Here is a 15,124-nt window from a genome sequence, read left to right as displayed (position 1 = left end):
ATTCCAGTTGAGCTATTTCAAATCCTGAAAGATGATGCTGTGAAAGAGCTGGACTCAATATGCCAGCAAATCTGGAAAACTCAGCAGTGGCCACAGGACTGTAAATGAAAACTGATGTTTTCATTCCAATCCCAAAGAAAGGCAATGCCAAAGAATGCTCAAACTACCACACAATTGCACTCATCTCACACGCTAGCAAAGTAATGCTCAAAATTCTCCAAGTCAGGCTTCAACAGTACGTGAACCGTGAACTTCTGGATGTTCAAGCTGGATTTGGGAGTCAGAGGAACCAGAAATCAAATTGCCAACATTCACTGGATCACAGAAAAAGCAAGAGAATTCCAGAAAAATATATACTTCTGCTTTATTGATTACTCCAAAGTCTTGACTGTGTAGATCACAACCAACTGTGGAAAATTCTTCAAGAGATGGGACTACCAGACCACCTGACCTGCCTCTTGAGAAACCTGTATGCAGATCAAGAAGCAACAGTTAGAACCGGACATGGAACAATGGACTGGTTCCAAATCGGGAAAGGAGTACGTCAACGCTGTATATTGTCACCCTGCTTATTTAACTTCTATGCAGAGTACATCATGCACAAGCTGGTATCAAGATTGCTAGGAGAAATATCAAGAACCTCAGGTATGCAGATGATTCCACCCTTATGGCAGAAAGTGAAGAGGAACTAAAGAGCCTCTTGATGAAAGTGAAAGAGGAGAGGCAAAAAGTTGGCTTAAAACTCAACATTCAGAAACAAAGATCATGGCATCCGGTCCCATCACTTCAAGGCAAACAGATCGGGAAACAATGACTGACTGTACTTTCTTGGGCTCCAAAATCACTGCACATGGTGACAGCAGCCATGAAATTAAAAGACACCTGCTCCTTGAAAGAAAAGCTATGACCAACCTAGACAGCATATTCAAATGCAGAGACACTACTTTGCCGACAAAGGTCCGTCTAGTCACAGCTATGGTTTTTCCAGTAGTCATGTTTGGATGTGAGAGTTGGACTATAAAGAAAGCTGAGCGCAGAAGAATTGATGCTTTTCAACTGTGGTGTTGGAGAAGACTCTTGAGACTGCAAGGAGATCCAACCAGTCAATCCTAAAGGAAATCAGTCCTGAATATTCATTGGAAGGACTGATGCTGAAGCTGAAACTTCAATCCTTTGGCCACCTGATGCGAAGAACTGACTCACTGGAAAAGACGTTGATGCTGGGAAAGATTAAAGGCGGGAGGAGAAGGGGATGACAGAGGATGAGATTGGATGGCCTCACTGACTCGATGGACATGAGTTTAAGCAAGCTCCAGGAATTGATGATGGACAGGGAAGCCTGGCGTGCTGCAGTCCACGGGGTCACAAAGAGTCAGACATGACTGAGCAACTGAACTGAACTGACTGGTATAACATTTTTTAAAAATCTTTCATTGGAAGGACTGATGCTGAAGCTGAAGCTCAATACTCTGGCCACCTCTTGTGAAGAACTGACTCATTGGAAAAGACCCTGATGCTGGGAAAGATTGAAGGCAGGAGGAGATGGGGGCGACAGAGGATGAGGTGGTTGGATGGCATCATCAACTTGATGGACATGAGTTTGAGCAAGTTCTGAGAGATGGTGAAGGACAGGGAAGCCTGGCGTGCTGCAGTCCATGGGGCTGCAAAGAGTCGGACACTACTGAGCGACTGAACAACAACATGTACAATGGCTGTAGTTAACTTTAAGACAATCACTGTTTCTAGTAACATCTCAAAACCACACAGAACTTCAGGATGAACAGACTAAAAAAGTAGGAGGATGATCAAACTACCTACTTCAATTATTAAAAATAATATAGTAATGATTGACTTATACAATAAAGTACAATTATCTCTAATTTCTCTGTAACTGCTAATGTCTGATTTCCTGAGCTATCATTAAAATTGTAGGCTAATTATCTAAATAGCCATGTTTTCTCATTTCTCCACAATTAATGCAAATACATCACTTAAAGGAAAATCTACAAGGGAAAAATTAATAATGAATGGAACCCTCTAGGAGAACATATTTCTATTGTGTCTGTTAGCTGAGCAGCGGGCTGTATCAATCCAAGATGCACTAAGTTTACAAAAGCAATCATATAAAGATGTGCTTATTGCGAACAAAATTATCACTATAAGAATAATTTCTCAAAAAAAAAAAAAAGAATAATTTCTCATTTCCAAACACATGTACCATAAGACTGGTTTAAAAGGTGATCTTCACCAGCAATGTCATACAGGACTCACACACAATTTCTGTGAGAGGACTTAGGCCACCGAACGGTATTTTTACCTGAAAAGTTGATTTAGGAAAGGCTATTAGGTTTCTCACCTTAGGTACTAAAGGAACACTGGGTACTAGATAAACGGTTTGGAAAGCCTACCAGAAACAACAGATGTCCACAATAGACAGACGTTTCAGAACTGCTTCAACAGTCTGAGGACAGGATTAAGCTATGAGGGCAAAGGACTGCATGTTCAGAAAAACAGCTATTCTAGTTTCAGTGAATTTGGGGTGAAAATAAAAATGAGATGGTCAAAGCACAATCTGAGTACCACTGCTTGATCCCAAAGAGTCTAGATTAGAGCCCTAAATGCCCACTTCCTTTAATAACCCCAGAGACTCAAAAGAATAGTTGTGGTCCTTGAATATGGGGTGGAAATAAGGAGAAACAGAAATGACTATTAATCATTTAAAATAAAAATCCTGTCCAAGAGAAATAGAACATAAACTACTAATACATAAATAACTTCAAATTTTGTAGTAGTCACATTAAAAAGGGATGAAATTAATTTTATTAATATGCTATTTAACCGATGTCCAAAATATTATCAATTCAACATAACTATAAAAGTTACTAACGAAACCTTTTGCCTTTTTTAATACTAAGTCTTTCAAAGTCTGGTGTGTATTGTACACTCAGAGCATGTCTCAATCAGGCTAGTCTATTTCAAATGCCATCTATGGCGACTGGCTATTATACTAAACTATGCAGCTCTAAATGATGGTAACTCTGTACCCAAAATTACCATATGAAAATAAATCAGAAAGTCTTCCCACATACTACCTTAGGAAGTTTTTGCATTTGAAATGGCTATGCCTTATCAGGTGGCCAAAAAAAAAAAAAAAAAAAAGGGAATAATATCAGCAAAGGCCAATTGCAGAGATTGTATGGATCTCGATGACAGCCTATAGGAGAAATTTCCAGATCTCCTGGAAGAAACCAATGAGGCAACTAACCAAACTATGATCTAGAAGGAGATGGAGAAGTAGGAAGTAAACACTCTGGATGGGAGAGCAAGTAGTGCAAGGGGAGTAGTCTGGAAGCTGGCGTGATCATACAATTACAAGGAAGACTCTCAGAAAGAATGCATGAGTGCTACGTCGCTTCAGTCATGTCCGACTCTTTGCGACCCCATGGACTGTAGCCCACCAGGTTCCTCTGTCCACGGGATTCTCCAGGCAAGAATACTGGAGTTGGGTGGCCATGCCCTCCTCGAGGGGATCTTCCCGATCCAGGGACCAAACCCACCAACCTTAGGCCTCCGGCATTGGCGGATGAGTTCTTTACCACTAGCGCCACCAGGAATGATAGACTGCAAAGAAAGGTGATCTAGTCAAAGTGGCAGGTAATAAGAATAATAATAATGCAGTCCCTATTTTTTAGTTAACGGAGGTTCAGGATGCGCAGGACACAAGGCCGGTAAGGATGGGACTCAACCATGCCCAATTACAAAAACGATCAAAAGAGGAACGACAGCCTGGGGCCGGGACGGTGAAACAAAAGTTGATGCTAAGGTTGTGAAGCAATAGCCCGACTTAGGAAAGGCATCCCCCCCCCCCCCCACCCCACCCCTCACGGTGCAGAATCTTGCTCCCGGGGCTCAAATGAAGAAGCGCTGCAGTCCTAAAGGCAGACGCTCACCTTCCTCCTCTCCTCCCCACCCCACCCCCTTTAAAGCTGGGGCGTCTTTTCTTTAGCAGGTAAAATAGAAATGCACTCGCTGATGCTGTAGGAAACCACAGTCCCCGCCCCCCCCCACCAAAAAAAAAAAAAAAACCCAAACCCAAAACACAGCATATTTAGGCGCTAGCAATGTCCCTCGGCGGTTTCCCCCGGCTCCGAAGGTCTTCCAAAGCGGACTCACCCAGGTCGCACCTCCCGGGCCCGCTGCGGCTGTGGCCGGTCACCACCAGCTGGCGGAGGACAAGAGGAAGCAGGTAGAAATGTCACAGGACGCCGCCGGGAGGAGGGTTGTCGTCGTCCCTGCCGCCGCCGCCCCTGCGCCGGGGGCCAGCAAGCTAAACTTCCCAGGACCCACCTGCGCAGGCACAGGAAGCACTTTCCGGACCTAACTGACAGCGCTGTGCACCAATCGCAGCCCCGGAACTGGACGCCGCTCCCGGAAACGTAAGGAAGCGGCTCCGCGTCCTAGAGGAAAAGGAGCTGGGGGGCGGGGAAAGGAGGAACCAATAGGAGCAGCGGGAAGGAGGAGAGGGCGGGGCTTTTGCGGTCACCGCCCCGCTGTCGCTCCTCCAAGTCCCCCGGCACCCCGGCGGCCGCGGCCTCCCGGTCCCCCGCCCGCGGCCCCACGGCTCTGCTCAGCCCGGGCATCGGGGGCGCGCGACTCTTCTGCCGCGCGAAGCGTGTGTCTCAGCAGCCCAGGGCGCCGGAGAGGGAGCGGCCCCGACCTCGGGGCCACGGCCCTTGCTTCCTTTTCGTTGTCGCGAAACGCCGTGCGCCCCGTAACCGGGGCGATGGGTGCCAACGAGGACCAGGAGGTGAGTCCGGGCTGGACGCCCCCTCCCCGCGCAGGCGCGGTGCCCCTCTCCGCCCGCTCGTGCCCCTCGCCCTGAAGGCGGCAGTCTGGTTGGAGCAGCCCCAAGTTTGCCGGCGTCCTGCGGGGAGAGGCCCCGGTACGCCTGCCGGGATGGGGGGCCCGCCTCTGCTTTTTCTCCACCACCACCCCCACCCGACCCGCAGTTTTAGATTTTTGCAAAGCCGGGGATCCGCCCCGCACCCCCAGGTCTCTTGATAATAAGGGCGAGTGTCCTTGGCCCGCAAGCCGGTGCACTTGGTTGGCCTTAAACCCTGGAGTTGTTATTTAGCGCCCGCGTTCGGAGTTAGGCTCCTTGGAGTCCCGTCTCCTTTACATCTTAGAATCTGTTGTTGGCCGGCAGAGAAAGTTAATTGAGTTAGTTAGATTTCTGGTGCAGGGAAGTAATGGCCCTAGTGTCTGCTGGCCATATGGCTTGGTAGAAGGAATCATTTATCCACCTGATGTTTTCCAGTAGATACGAAGTCTGTTTTGAGCATCCATGTACTAGGGGAGTTGTATGGTTTACACTCAGGTATTTTCTCATGAAATGCCACTATGACATTGAATCATATGACATGAGAGTCGGAAGGGATGCTCCAGGTCATCTCTAGAGGGAGCTTCTAAATGTGTAATGTGTACAGATAAGAAGAACGGTCTACAAACATAAAAGGATAGTCCCAGGGCTGCACAGTGAGTTTGTAGTAAAATCGGGTGTAGAATCCCCGTCTCCTAGATAAATAATCCCAATCTCACTCTTCATTTAGAATATACTGCTTGAAAGTTAGCACTTTTATCAGTACATGATAGAAGTAATGGAATCTCGGGGTTGGAAGTTACCTTTAAAGAAGGCCCACAAGCCATGATGTCTAAATGCTACTAAAATACTCTTGCCAGATTAGTTTCTAAGCTAAGGCTTGAACAGTTCTAACTGTGAAGCTGCAGGGTACGGTGTAATGTTTCTCTGTTTGGCCCAGAGACCCCCACCTAGAACCATTTGGGCAATTGTTAGTAAAACTGATGCCTGCTCTGTCTCATATACACTGAATCAAAATTCCTGTGGTGAGAACCAGATCTCCATTTAACAATAAAATGCGGTTCTTCTTCCATAGGACCGATCTTCAGATGTTTGAAGATCATTTTCCTGCCCAGTTTTTCAGACCTCCTCTTCTCACACTGACTGGTTCCTTTTAGCTTTTCTCCATTTGTTCATTCTTATTAGCTCTGTCAGTCTTCTAGAATTGTGTGTCTGTGGACATATTATAAGTTTATGTTCTATTTCTCATCCATTTGTACGATTAAACAAAACCCTTTTCTAATCCATTTGTATGATTAAACAAAACTCTTTTAATTCATTTCTTTCAGATGGAACTGGAGGCATTACGCTCTATTTATGAAGGAGATGAAAGTTTCCGGGAATTAAGTCCAGTTTCATTTCAATACAGGGTAAGACCGGACATGAATAGGAGCACTTACTACTTTGTTGGGAAGCTGTTTTTTAAAATGCTGTTGGTTTTTTTTAATTTAGTGGCTTACATTTACCCTGTCTTTGGATTTGCTGACACATTTAAATGAAAATGAAAACTCATCACCATGACATCAGTTATTTTAAAACTTTGAAAACTTAATTCAGAAGCTTTTTCAAACTAAGATAAATGTGTTTTTATTGTAACAGAAATATAAAACATTAGAAATGGAAGAAACATTAGAAATTGTGGTTTTTACCTTCTAATCTTATAGATGGCATCTCCGCCCTGACTTCCCAAGTTTCCACAGTGATATTGATAAATGTTAGGGTTAAAATCCAGGTCTCTAGGCCAACGCCTAGTTTTCTTTTTACTGCTTTACAACTTAGTCAAGAAAAGTTGATATTTTTGTAGTTCTATATTGTCAACATATGTGAATATTTTTCGCATATGTGAAATGTCAATTTTTCTTTAAAATACAGGTTGCTTATAATTCTTTTTCAGCATGGAACAGCACCAGTATTTGATTTCATAAACAAATAATATAAACCATTTATCCAAACTGTTAAGTAGTGGCGGGTGGTCGGGGGAGATTTTTTAGTAAGAGACTTAAAGGTTTATGGTTGTTGACATTGTCACCATTTAAAAGAAATTGAGAAATGGTCCTTATACATGATTGTTATCAACCTCACAAGAAATAAATCCTTTATAGTTATTTCCTTCAGAAACTCCCCTCTCTGCTCAGTGCCTCTCAATTCCCTTTCAAGCTCCACAGTCCTCACACCAGCCCACATGAAGAATAGCAGAGACTTCGTGGCCAAAGGTAACAGGGAAGTTAAGCACTAGGCCCTTCTCTTTGCATCCAGTCGCCTCCCCAGACTTCCCCATCCATGGCCCCTCCAACCCTAGCGAATGGAGGAGCACCCGGTCCTCCCCCGATGTCTGCGCTGACACCAGCAGTTACTCTCTGAGGATGTTGCAGGATACGTGGGGGTCCTGTCGGGTAGACACTGGTGGATTTATACGCAGTGAAGCGTGCGTGAGTGTTCATTGTTTTATTCCAGTTTTTCTGTAAAAGCTTTCAAAGGGAAAAGCTGGGGAAAGCAAAAGAAAAAAGATATCTGTAAGCAACTCAGGGCAAATAGGCTGTCGAAAGATATAAGCTTCCAATCATAAGTCCTGGGAATATTGTATACAGCATGGTGACCGCAGTTGATAATACCCTATTGTGTAGTTGAAAGTTGCTGGGAGAGTAGATCATAAAAGTTCTCATCATAACAACAAAAAAAACCTATAACTGTGTGTGTGGATGGATGTTAACTAAAGTCATTGTGGTGATCATTTTGCAATGTATACAAATGTCAAACCATTATGTCCTGCACGTGAAACTAACATAATCTATGTCAATTACACTTCAAAAATAGAATAAATAAAAAAAGAAAAACTTTTTTAAGAGTTGTCCTCTAGGCTAAGGCACTCCTTCCTTATCTCTCTGCCCTTTCTTTATTTCTCTGAATTTTACATTTCATTTTTTAGCTTCTTGGGATTGTGCTGATGCCTATCTATTTACATGTTCTTAATGTCTATTATGATTTAGCAATTGGAAAACTGAAGGGAAAGATGAGGTATTTCAAGTGTGTGGATTTTACTTTATCTGTTCTCTTCCTGTTCTCCATGGTTGTTGTCTTACCTTTGTCCTCAGAAATCTTTGATGGTATAAAAACTGTACATATAAGACATATAGTTGTTGTTGGGAAAGACTGGAGGCAGGCTGTGGACATCAACGAAAGCTGTTAAAATAGCCTCAGAGTGGGTTAAAAGTCACACACGTTTACACTGCCCTCATCCTCGGCAGGATCTTAGCTCGTCCCCTTGAACTTTTCAAAATAATGACATTTCTTATCTGATCACGAGCTTTGGAAAGGGGTCATCATTCTAACGAACATCATTTATTATTCTTTGTAGAACTTTTTACAAGTCTAAGATTCCCCTTTTCTTCAGATAGGTGAAAACGGGGATCCCAAAGCCTTCCTCATAGAGATTTCCTGGACAGAAACCTATCCGCAGACCCCTCCCATCATATCCATGAATGCCTTTTTTAACAACACCATGTGAGTACTGTTTTGTTGTCATTTCAGTCATGGTAACTCCCTCTTTACTCTTCTCTTAGTGGTGTATTTCTTGTGCGTTGCAGATCGTCAGACGTAAAACAGAGCATACTAGCCAAGTTACAGGAGGCGGTGGAAGTCCACCTCGGGACGGCCATGACCTACACGCTGTTTGAATACGCCAAGGACAATAAGGAGCAGTTCATGGAGAACCATCATCCCGTTCATTCTGCTGTGAGCAGGGGATTCGGCTTTTGCCACGTTTTATTTTGGTTTTATTCTGCTAGTGATTCATTTTTACTAGTTATTTATTTATTTATTTAATTGGAAGGAGACTTTGTTTTTGATGGGTTTTTTTTTTTAGTTTTATTTATTTATTCGGCTGTGCTGGGCCTTCCTTGCTGCACAGGCTGTTCCCTAGTTGCGGTGCACGGGCTTCTCATCGTGGCGGCTTCTGTTCTCGCGGAGCTCAGGCTCTCCGACATCTCCACGTCGGTAGTTGCAGCTCCAGGGCTCTAGAGCAAAGCTCAGTAGTTGTGGTCCACGGGCTTAGCTGCTGCTCCACTGGTGGGATCGTCCCAGATCAGGGGTCAAACCGGTGTCTCCTTCATTGGCAGGCGGATTATTTAACCACAGAGCCACCACGAGAGCCTGGAAGGAGACTTTGTATTAGATGCAAAATGATAGTTAGAGCTGGACCGAGAGGCAGCTAGAGGAGCAGAGAAGGGCGGTGCCTCCCGCCCTGGGAGCACGACCACGTGGCCCTGAGAATGCTCTCTTCGCTGGTGACTCTAGGCAGGTTTCTTAACCTTGCAATGCTCAGCTTTGTCATCTGTAAAATGGGAGCTATAATAGTAGTTACCTCATAAGGTTGTACTCAGAATCAAATGAGTGATATATGCACAACATTTACAGCAATGCTTGGCACCTGGTAAGCATTTTCAGTTTTGTCTGTCTCAAATATTTAAAAATTTTCCTTCATTTTCTCTGGGAACCAGAAGGGTCTAAGTAGGCACATGTGATTTTTCTAAAGACATATTTAAGCTTTCGAATAATAGCACATTAACTGAGTTGTAAAATTACCTGGGCACTTCAGAGCTTTAGGATAATCCTGGTATCAGATCTTCTTTCTCAAGGAACTGGTGATAAGAGTGTAACTAATATTATGTTCTTCAGTGTGAACTTTTAGGAGAGTGAAACCAGTCATGTGCTGAGCTTCCTGACCTGATTAATGAATGTAATAATGAAGGATTCTTTTACTTCACAAACCTAAAATTGTCAGCTCATTTCAGGATGTGGACATATTTAGTGTAATTCGGTAAGCTTGAGCAAGAGTCTAAGAATTATTTCTTTTTTTCTAGACATCCATAAGCAATATCATCTCAGTTGAAACTCCTAGCACAGCCCCATCGAGCAAGAAAAAAGATAAAAAGGAACAACTTTCAAAAGCCCAGAAACGTAAGCTGGCAGATAAAACAGGTTTGTGTTATTTTTTTTCTTTTATGACACATTTGACTGCTTTTTGATGTGATATGGGTGCCTAGTAAGTATTCTTTAGATTTAGAAGATTGGTTCTCTGCACTCTTTATTCTTGAACCATTTGGATCACAGACAGTTTTAGGTCACAAATGTGTATTGAAACTATTTACTACTACTTTACCACAAGAGAGAAGCATTTAAGAAGAAGGTGAAGTGGCAAAGTATACATGAGTCTGAATACTATAGAATATTAGAAGAGTGAGCAAATATGTGTCCTACTGGTACCCTCTCTGACATGTCTGGTATTTTCCTGTTTGTTTACCTTTATGACAGATAAGTATATTGTTGACCTTTTTTTTTGAAACACAGCTTTCATTTGAAATGAAGTCTGGTCTACCATCAGATCATAACACAATAAATAATGGTTTTTTCTGTAGTTGATCTATTTATATAACTCACAAAACAGCACACCGACCCAACTTATTTCATTAAGCAAGGACCTTATATAAAGCAGGGAAGTTGTACACGGGCATCAAACTAATAAATTAATTAGCTTCTCTTCCTGGCATTACCAGCTCACCTCCATCTTTTTCCATGATGTCAGGTTTTGTCTTGAATGGGAAGAGGATAAATAAGAAAGGCAGTACATCTAAAACCTTGCAAGTATTCCCGGGGGAACCGTGCTTTCGGTGCAGAATGATTTTCTGCCTTAATAATAAATTATTTAAATTTTTAATCCATTTATGGTGTAGAATAGTATAGAAAAATCTTACTTAAATTTAAATATTACTGATTGATCTTAGCAATAAAGTTACTGTTTTTATGCTCTAGATCACAAAGGAGAACTTCCTAGAGGATGGAACTGGGTTGATGTGGTGAAGGTACGTAACGTTTCTTCTTGTCTTCAAAAGATTGTTACAGTTACTGCTGTCAAGTAATGAAATTTATGTCTTCCGTTTTCTCCCCCATCAATCTTTGCATTGGACTGGGATGTCTGTGTTTCCTTTTTCACATTCAGCATGTAAGTATTTTTGAAATAGCCTTCACATTTTTCTCTTCCCTGGCCCCTCAGTTTTAGGATTTCTTTTTTTAAATAGTGGAAAATCTATAGAAGTAAGTTATAACTACAATAAAATGTGACTGTTAATGTAAGACATGACTCTAAATTATAGATAATATGGAATTTGAAGGAACAAGTCATGAAAAGGAGTGCTTTGATTTCTTAGTGGAGGTGAAGTACTTTTTTTAGGACAGACCCCTAAATCTGGTTGCCTACCATCCTCAAAGAAGTTTTTTTGTTTCTGTTGTGCAGAATTGTTTACTTTCCACTTGGAATTTTCAGCCCACTTCTCTCAGTATTTGTCTTGCATTCCTTGTCAACAGATCCTAACACAGCGAGTTAATGCCCTCCCTATCTGGGAATTTGTGAAATGAGTTTTCATGCCAATTAGTGTCACTGTGCCCTGTGAAGTAATTCCTGTGATCCAAAGTTAGGATCAATGAGGACCCACAAATACGGGTAATTTAAAAGCAGTGTTTTCTTAGTTTATTTTGAAGCCAGCTATTTGGACCTTTTCTGTAGAAACTATTTGAAGCAATTTGTGTGGTTCTAAAACCTAGTTCACAATCATCTGAGACTGAGGAGCCATGAGCTGCAATTGGAATAAAGAAACTCAGTATAGACAGACCTCGTTTTCCCGCAGTTCACTTTGCTTCATCGATACCGTTTTGTACAAATTGAAGGTTTGTGGCAATCTTGCATTGTCAAATGAGGATTTGTATTTTTTAGCAATGAAGTATTTTCTTGATAAAGGTATGTACATTGTTCTTATACACATAATGCAATAGTATAGTGTAAATATAACTTATATTCACTGGGAAGCCAGAAAATTTGTGTGACTTGATTTATTGTGATGTTTGCTTTACCATGGTGGTCTAAAACCCAACCCACAAGATTTGAGGTTGACCTTTATTTCTTATCGTCTTCTTGGGCAAGAGTCTGACCCTGCAATTCAAGAGTTGTATCATTTTCAAAATTGTAAGAATTGCCTGGGTAAGGTGATAAATCTTAACATTTTTTCTTACCACAATTTAAAAATTTTAGAATTTATTGTTTGTAAAAAAAAAAACCAAAAATATCATTCATTTTATAAATGGCACCTTTTGTATACTCTTGTTTCCAATTTATTTCTTGGAAAGCTTCAAGGAATTTTTTTTACTTTTTCTGTTGAGGTTATGTTATCAAAGAATCCTGTTTAAAATAGCTGAGCCTGAAGTTAAAAAACATTAGTATTTCCACGTGGTGAAATCTTTAGGTGATACAAGTTACCTGAACCCTGTTGCCTGTTCTGTTAACTATAAATGTTGACTTTTGATTTTACGTGGAAAAAGTGAACTCAGATAAGACGATAGCTTAAACTTGTTGAATATTTGTTTTCATCTTTTTTTGTAGTTGAGCAAAACTGGCTCTAAAGACGATGAATAGCCCTTGGAATCCGAGACAAGGGAAGAGCATCCTTTAATAAGTAAACGGGGTTCAAAATCTTTCATTACTCTTTTCTGGTATTGAGGTGGCTTTTTATAAAACAATTGTTTTGTATGTTTCTTATGTAAAAAAAAAATGTTTCAAGTTGAAAGTAAAGGAATCTGGTTGTATTAAATTATTTTCACAAACTTGCCTTAATAAAAGGTGAAAATGTTACTGTTTAGTATAATACTTTATGGAACCAATTATAAACGGACAAATGCAAGGAATTATAAATAATCAATGTCAATTTATGTGATCTTATTCCGGTGGATATGATATTTCTTAAAGGAGTTTTAAGCTCTTTTCAAATTCTTATCCCAATGGAGAATATGAATGAACAATGTGTTCACAGTATGATCTGTATTAATAGGCTTCTCGTCTTTAAGTCTTTGTTCCTTCCTTCTTTTAATTACTGAAGCATAAATTGCTTCAGAGAGATTTAAATACTAGTATTTGAACTTTATATGTAATATTCTTTCCAGGTCCTTTTTATTTTTCAAGGGTGAACTGCTTTTTAAGAAATATATATCTGTTAATATTTCTGATTTGGGTAATGATGTTTGATCCTGAGAGCTTTCAATAATATGTGGAATCAGAGAAAGGAAAAAAAAAAGATCTGCCAAATACTTTGGAAAATATTTGAATAAAAGTGCTGGTTCCCATTTAAACCATTTCTCTTTGCTGCATATACCTAGATGGGAGTAAAAGATGCCTTAATATTTAATTTTTATATTGTTAAAGACAGCGGTTTTAATAAATTCCTATTTATCCATTGTGTATTTTTAGTTGTTTGGTAACTGAGTTCTTCTAAGTGGTTTCACATAAAACTACATTTTAAGCCTTGTGCATTTTCCAGTACCCAAATGTATGTCTCAGCCCAGGCATCCGTGTACAAATAGACATAGAAGTCTTTCAAATGCTGAACTGTAGTACTTGCTGGATTTTTTTTTTTTAGGTCATTAACAGAGGAAACTATTAGTGCAGTTTTAGCAGGAAGTTACTGACATGTATGTGAGATAATATATGCTCCCCAGCTTCAAAAATACTTAGACTACTGCCGTGGTTTCTGGAAAGGTCAGCTGTTGGTCCCTCAAGTTATACCTGTGCAGCTTGGGTCTGAGTTTCTAAAGAATCATAAACTTTTAAAGACGTTTCCTTAGCAAAAGAGGAGATTGTCGTAGCCGTGGTTTTTGCTAGGTTCACATAGGTGTCAGTTTAATCGCTTGAATTCTAACGTAAGCATAACTACAGTGAAGAAGCTCAGTCTCATTTTTAAATGCTGAATCACATTTTTATTGCTTGGATTAATCCAATGGAGACATCAAAATTGAGGACCACTGGAACACGCTAACTTTTGTTTTCGTGTTGTGTGCGTAATTTCTGTTGTGCCAATTTGCTTGTTTTTTGAAGAAACTGAAATTGCTACGTCTGCTAGTAGGAAAAAATGCTTTGTTTTATGCAGAAGATTCTGAAATTATTCAGGTGTGTCGTGGTTCATAGATTACAAAGAATGATGCTAGTTAAATGCCAATGAACTATTTTTACTCTTTTTATATGAAATGTACAAATTCCGGGGGACGATGGTGGCAGCGGTGCGTCTTCCTACCTTACATAAAACTCTTGAACATCCTCATCAAGGTTGCCATCATCTGGTTAATCCTCCCAGTATATTTTCTCAAAGTCTGTTTACGTAAAATTGTATGGAATGATGTAACAAGCAATAAAACCTGAATCACACCCAGTGACATTTCTGTATGTCTTGTTTAGCGTCACTTGAGAGAGAACTGTTGATTTTACAACTGCTCTGACTTACAGTGCAAAATGTACCATCCAGCTAGAAATGGTGCAAAATGTTGGACCCCACCCCCCAAAAAAAAGGATTTTTTAAATGAGCTGATGAGAGGGTAAGAAATACCCAGCATCTAAAAAGTTACATGCAAGTTGAAATTCTTTAGTTCTCACAGCCTGGGGGGCCCAGAAGACCAGAGATGAAGTCCAGGATCAGCTCAGGGCAGAGAGACACACAGGCACAGCACACATGAGGCTGGGACTGACCCTCATGGGGCCCCTGGGGAAGAGTTCTCGTCTTGAACGTTGGTTCTGGATAGAGCGGTAAATGTCAGTATACATACATGTGCTCTCCTGCAACTCATCACAAGTTGTCTCACTCTTGGGTTTCAGCCTAAATTCCTCCCCGCTGTGGTGGTGCAGTCGCTAAGTCGTGTCTGACTCTTGGAACCCCATAGACCGTAGCCGGCCAGGCTCCTCTATCCATGGGATTTTCCAGGCAAGAATACTGGAGTGGGTTGCCATTTCCTTCTCCAGGGGATCGTCCCAACCCAGGGATTGAACCCGGGTCTCCTGCACTGCAGGCAGATTCTTTACTGACTGAGCTGCCATCTCAAAAAAAAAAAAAAAACCCTCAACCCAGGATGGTAAGGAGTGGGTAGAACCTCTGGGTAGCTGATGGAGAGGACCACAAATCTACCGTGGAAGGTTGAACCCACCCACAATCCAGACCTCCAAACAAGGTCTGTGGAAATAGAACAAGGAGTGTTACCTGGTGGAGATTACCAGGTGATCCATGATTCTGAATTTCAGTGTTTTTGACAAAATAAGGAAGTGATACATAGTCAATTGCAGGGGTCCCCAACCTTCAGGATCTAATACCGGATGATCTGGGGGTGGAGCTGATGTAATGA

The 15,124-nt window shown here is 41.3% G+C and overlaps 2 protein-coding genes across 7 annotated transcripts in view; one reads left to right on the top strand and one right to left on the bottom strand.

The window, feature by feature from the left end:
* The window catches only part of TRAPPC11 (trafficking protein particle complex subunit 11), a 36,299-nt gene extending 31,928 nt beyond the window's left edge, over nt 1-4,371 (bottom strand). For 2 of the 3 annotated variants that reach the window (XM_061134802.1, XM_061134804.1), the window contains exon 1: nt 4,174-4,371. The gene's annotated coding sequence lies outside the window, so the exon portion shown is untranslated. Of the gene's footprint in view, nt 1-3,561; nt 3,622-4,173 lie in introns of all 3 variants that reach the window. The other variant, XM_061134803.1, reaches the window with a different exon arrangement.
* A 166-nt stretch (nt 4,372-4,537) lies between these two features.
* RWDD4 (RWD domain containing 4) lies at nt 4,538-14,164 on the top strand. Of its 4 annotated transcripts, XM_061134809.1 has the most exons (8): nt 4,545-4,807; nt 6,208-6,288; nt 8,310-8,419; nt 8,503-8,650; nt 9,778-9,895; nt 10,727-10,776; nt 10,914-10,916; nt 12,348-14,164. In XM_061134809.1, the coding sequence occupies exons 1-8, from the start codon at nt 4,784-4,786 to the stop codon at nt 12,378-12,380; spliced, it is 567 nt and encodes a 188-aa protein (XP_060990792.1). In that variant the 5' UTR covers nt 4,545-4,783; the 3' UTR covers nt 12,381-14,164. The 4 variants fall into 4 exon arrangements, with proteins under 4 accessions (XP_060990788.1, XP_060990791.1, XP_060990790.1 ...); XM_061134805.1 differs by having other exon boundaries at nt 4,538-4,807; nt 8,479-8,650; nt 10,914-14,164; XM_061134808.1 differs by lacking the exon at nt 10,914-10,916 and having other exon boundaries at nt 4,539-4,807; nt 8,479-8,650.
* Nucleotides 14,165-15,124: the final 960 nt, after the last annotated feature.

Source organism: Dama dama, chromosome 32, assembly GCF_033118175.1.
Source record: "Dama dama isolate Ldn47 chromosome 32, ASM3311817v1, whole genome shotgun sequence".
Classification (NCBI taxonomy): domain Eukaryota; kingdom Metazoa; phylum Chordata; class Mammalia; order Artiodactyla; family Cervidae; genus Dama; species Dama dama.
The sequence above is the reverse complement of the archived record's forward strand: the minus strand, read 5'-3'. Positions and strand labels throughout refer to the sequence as shown.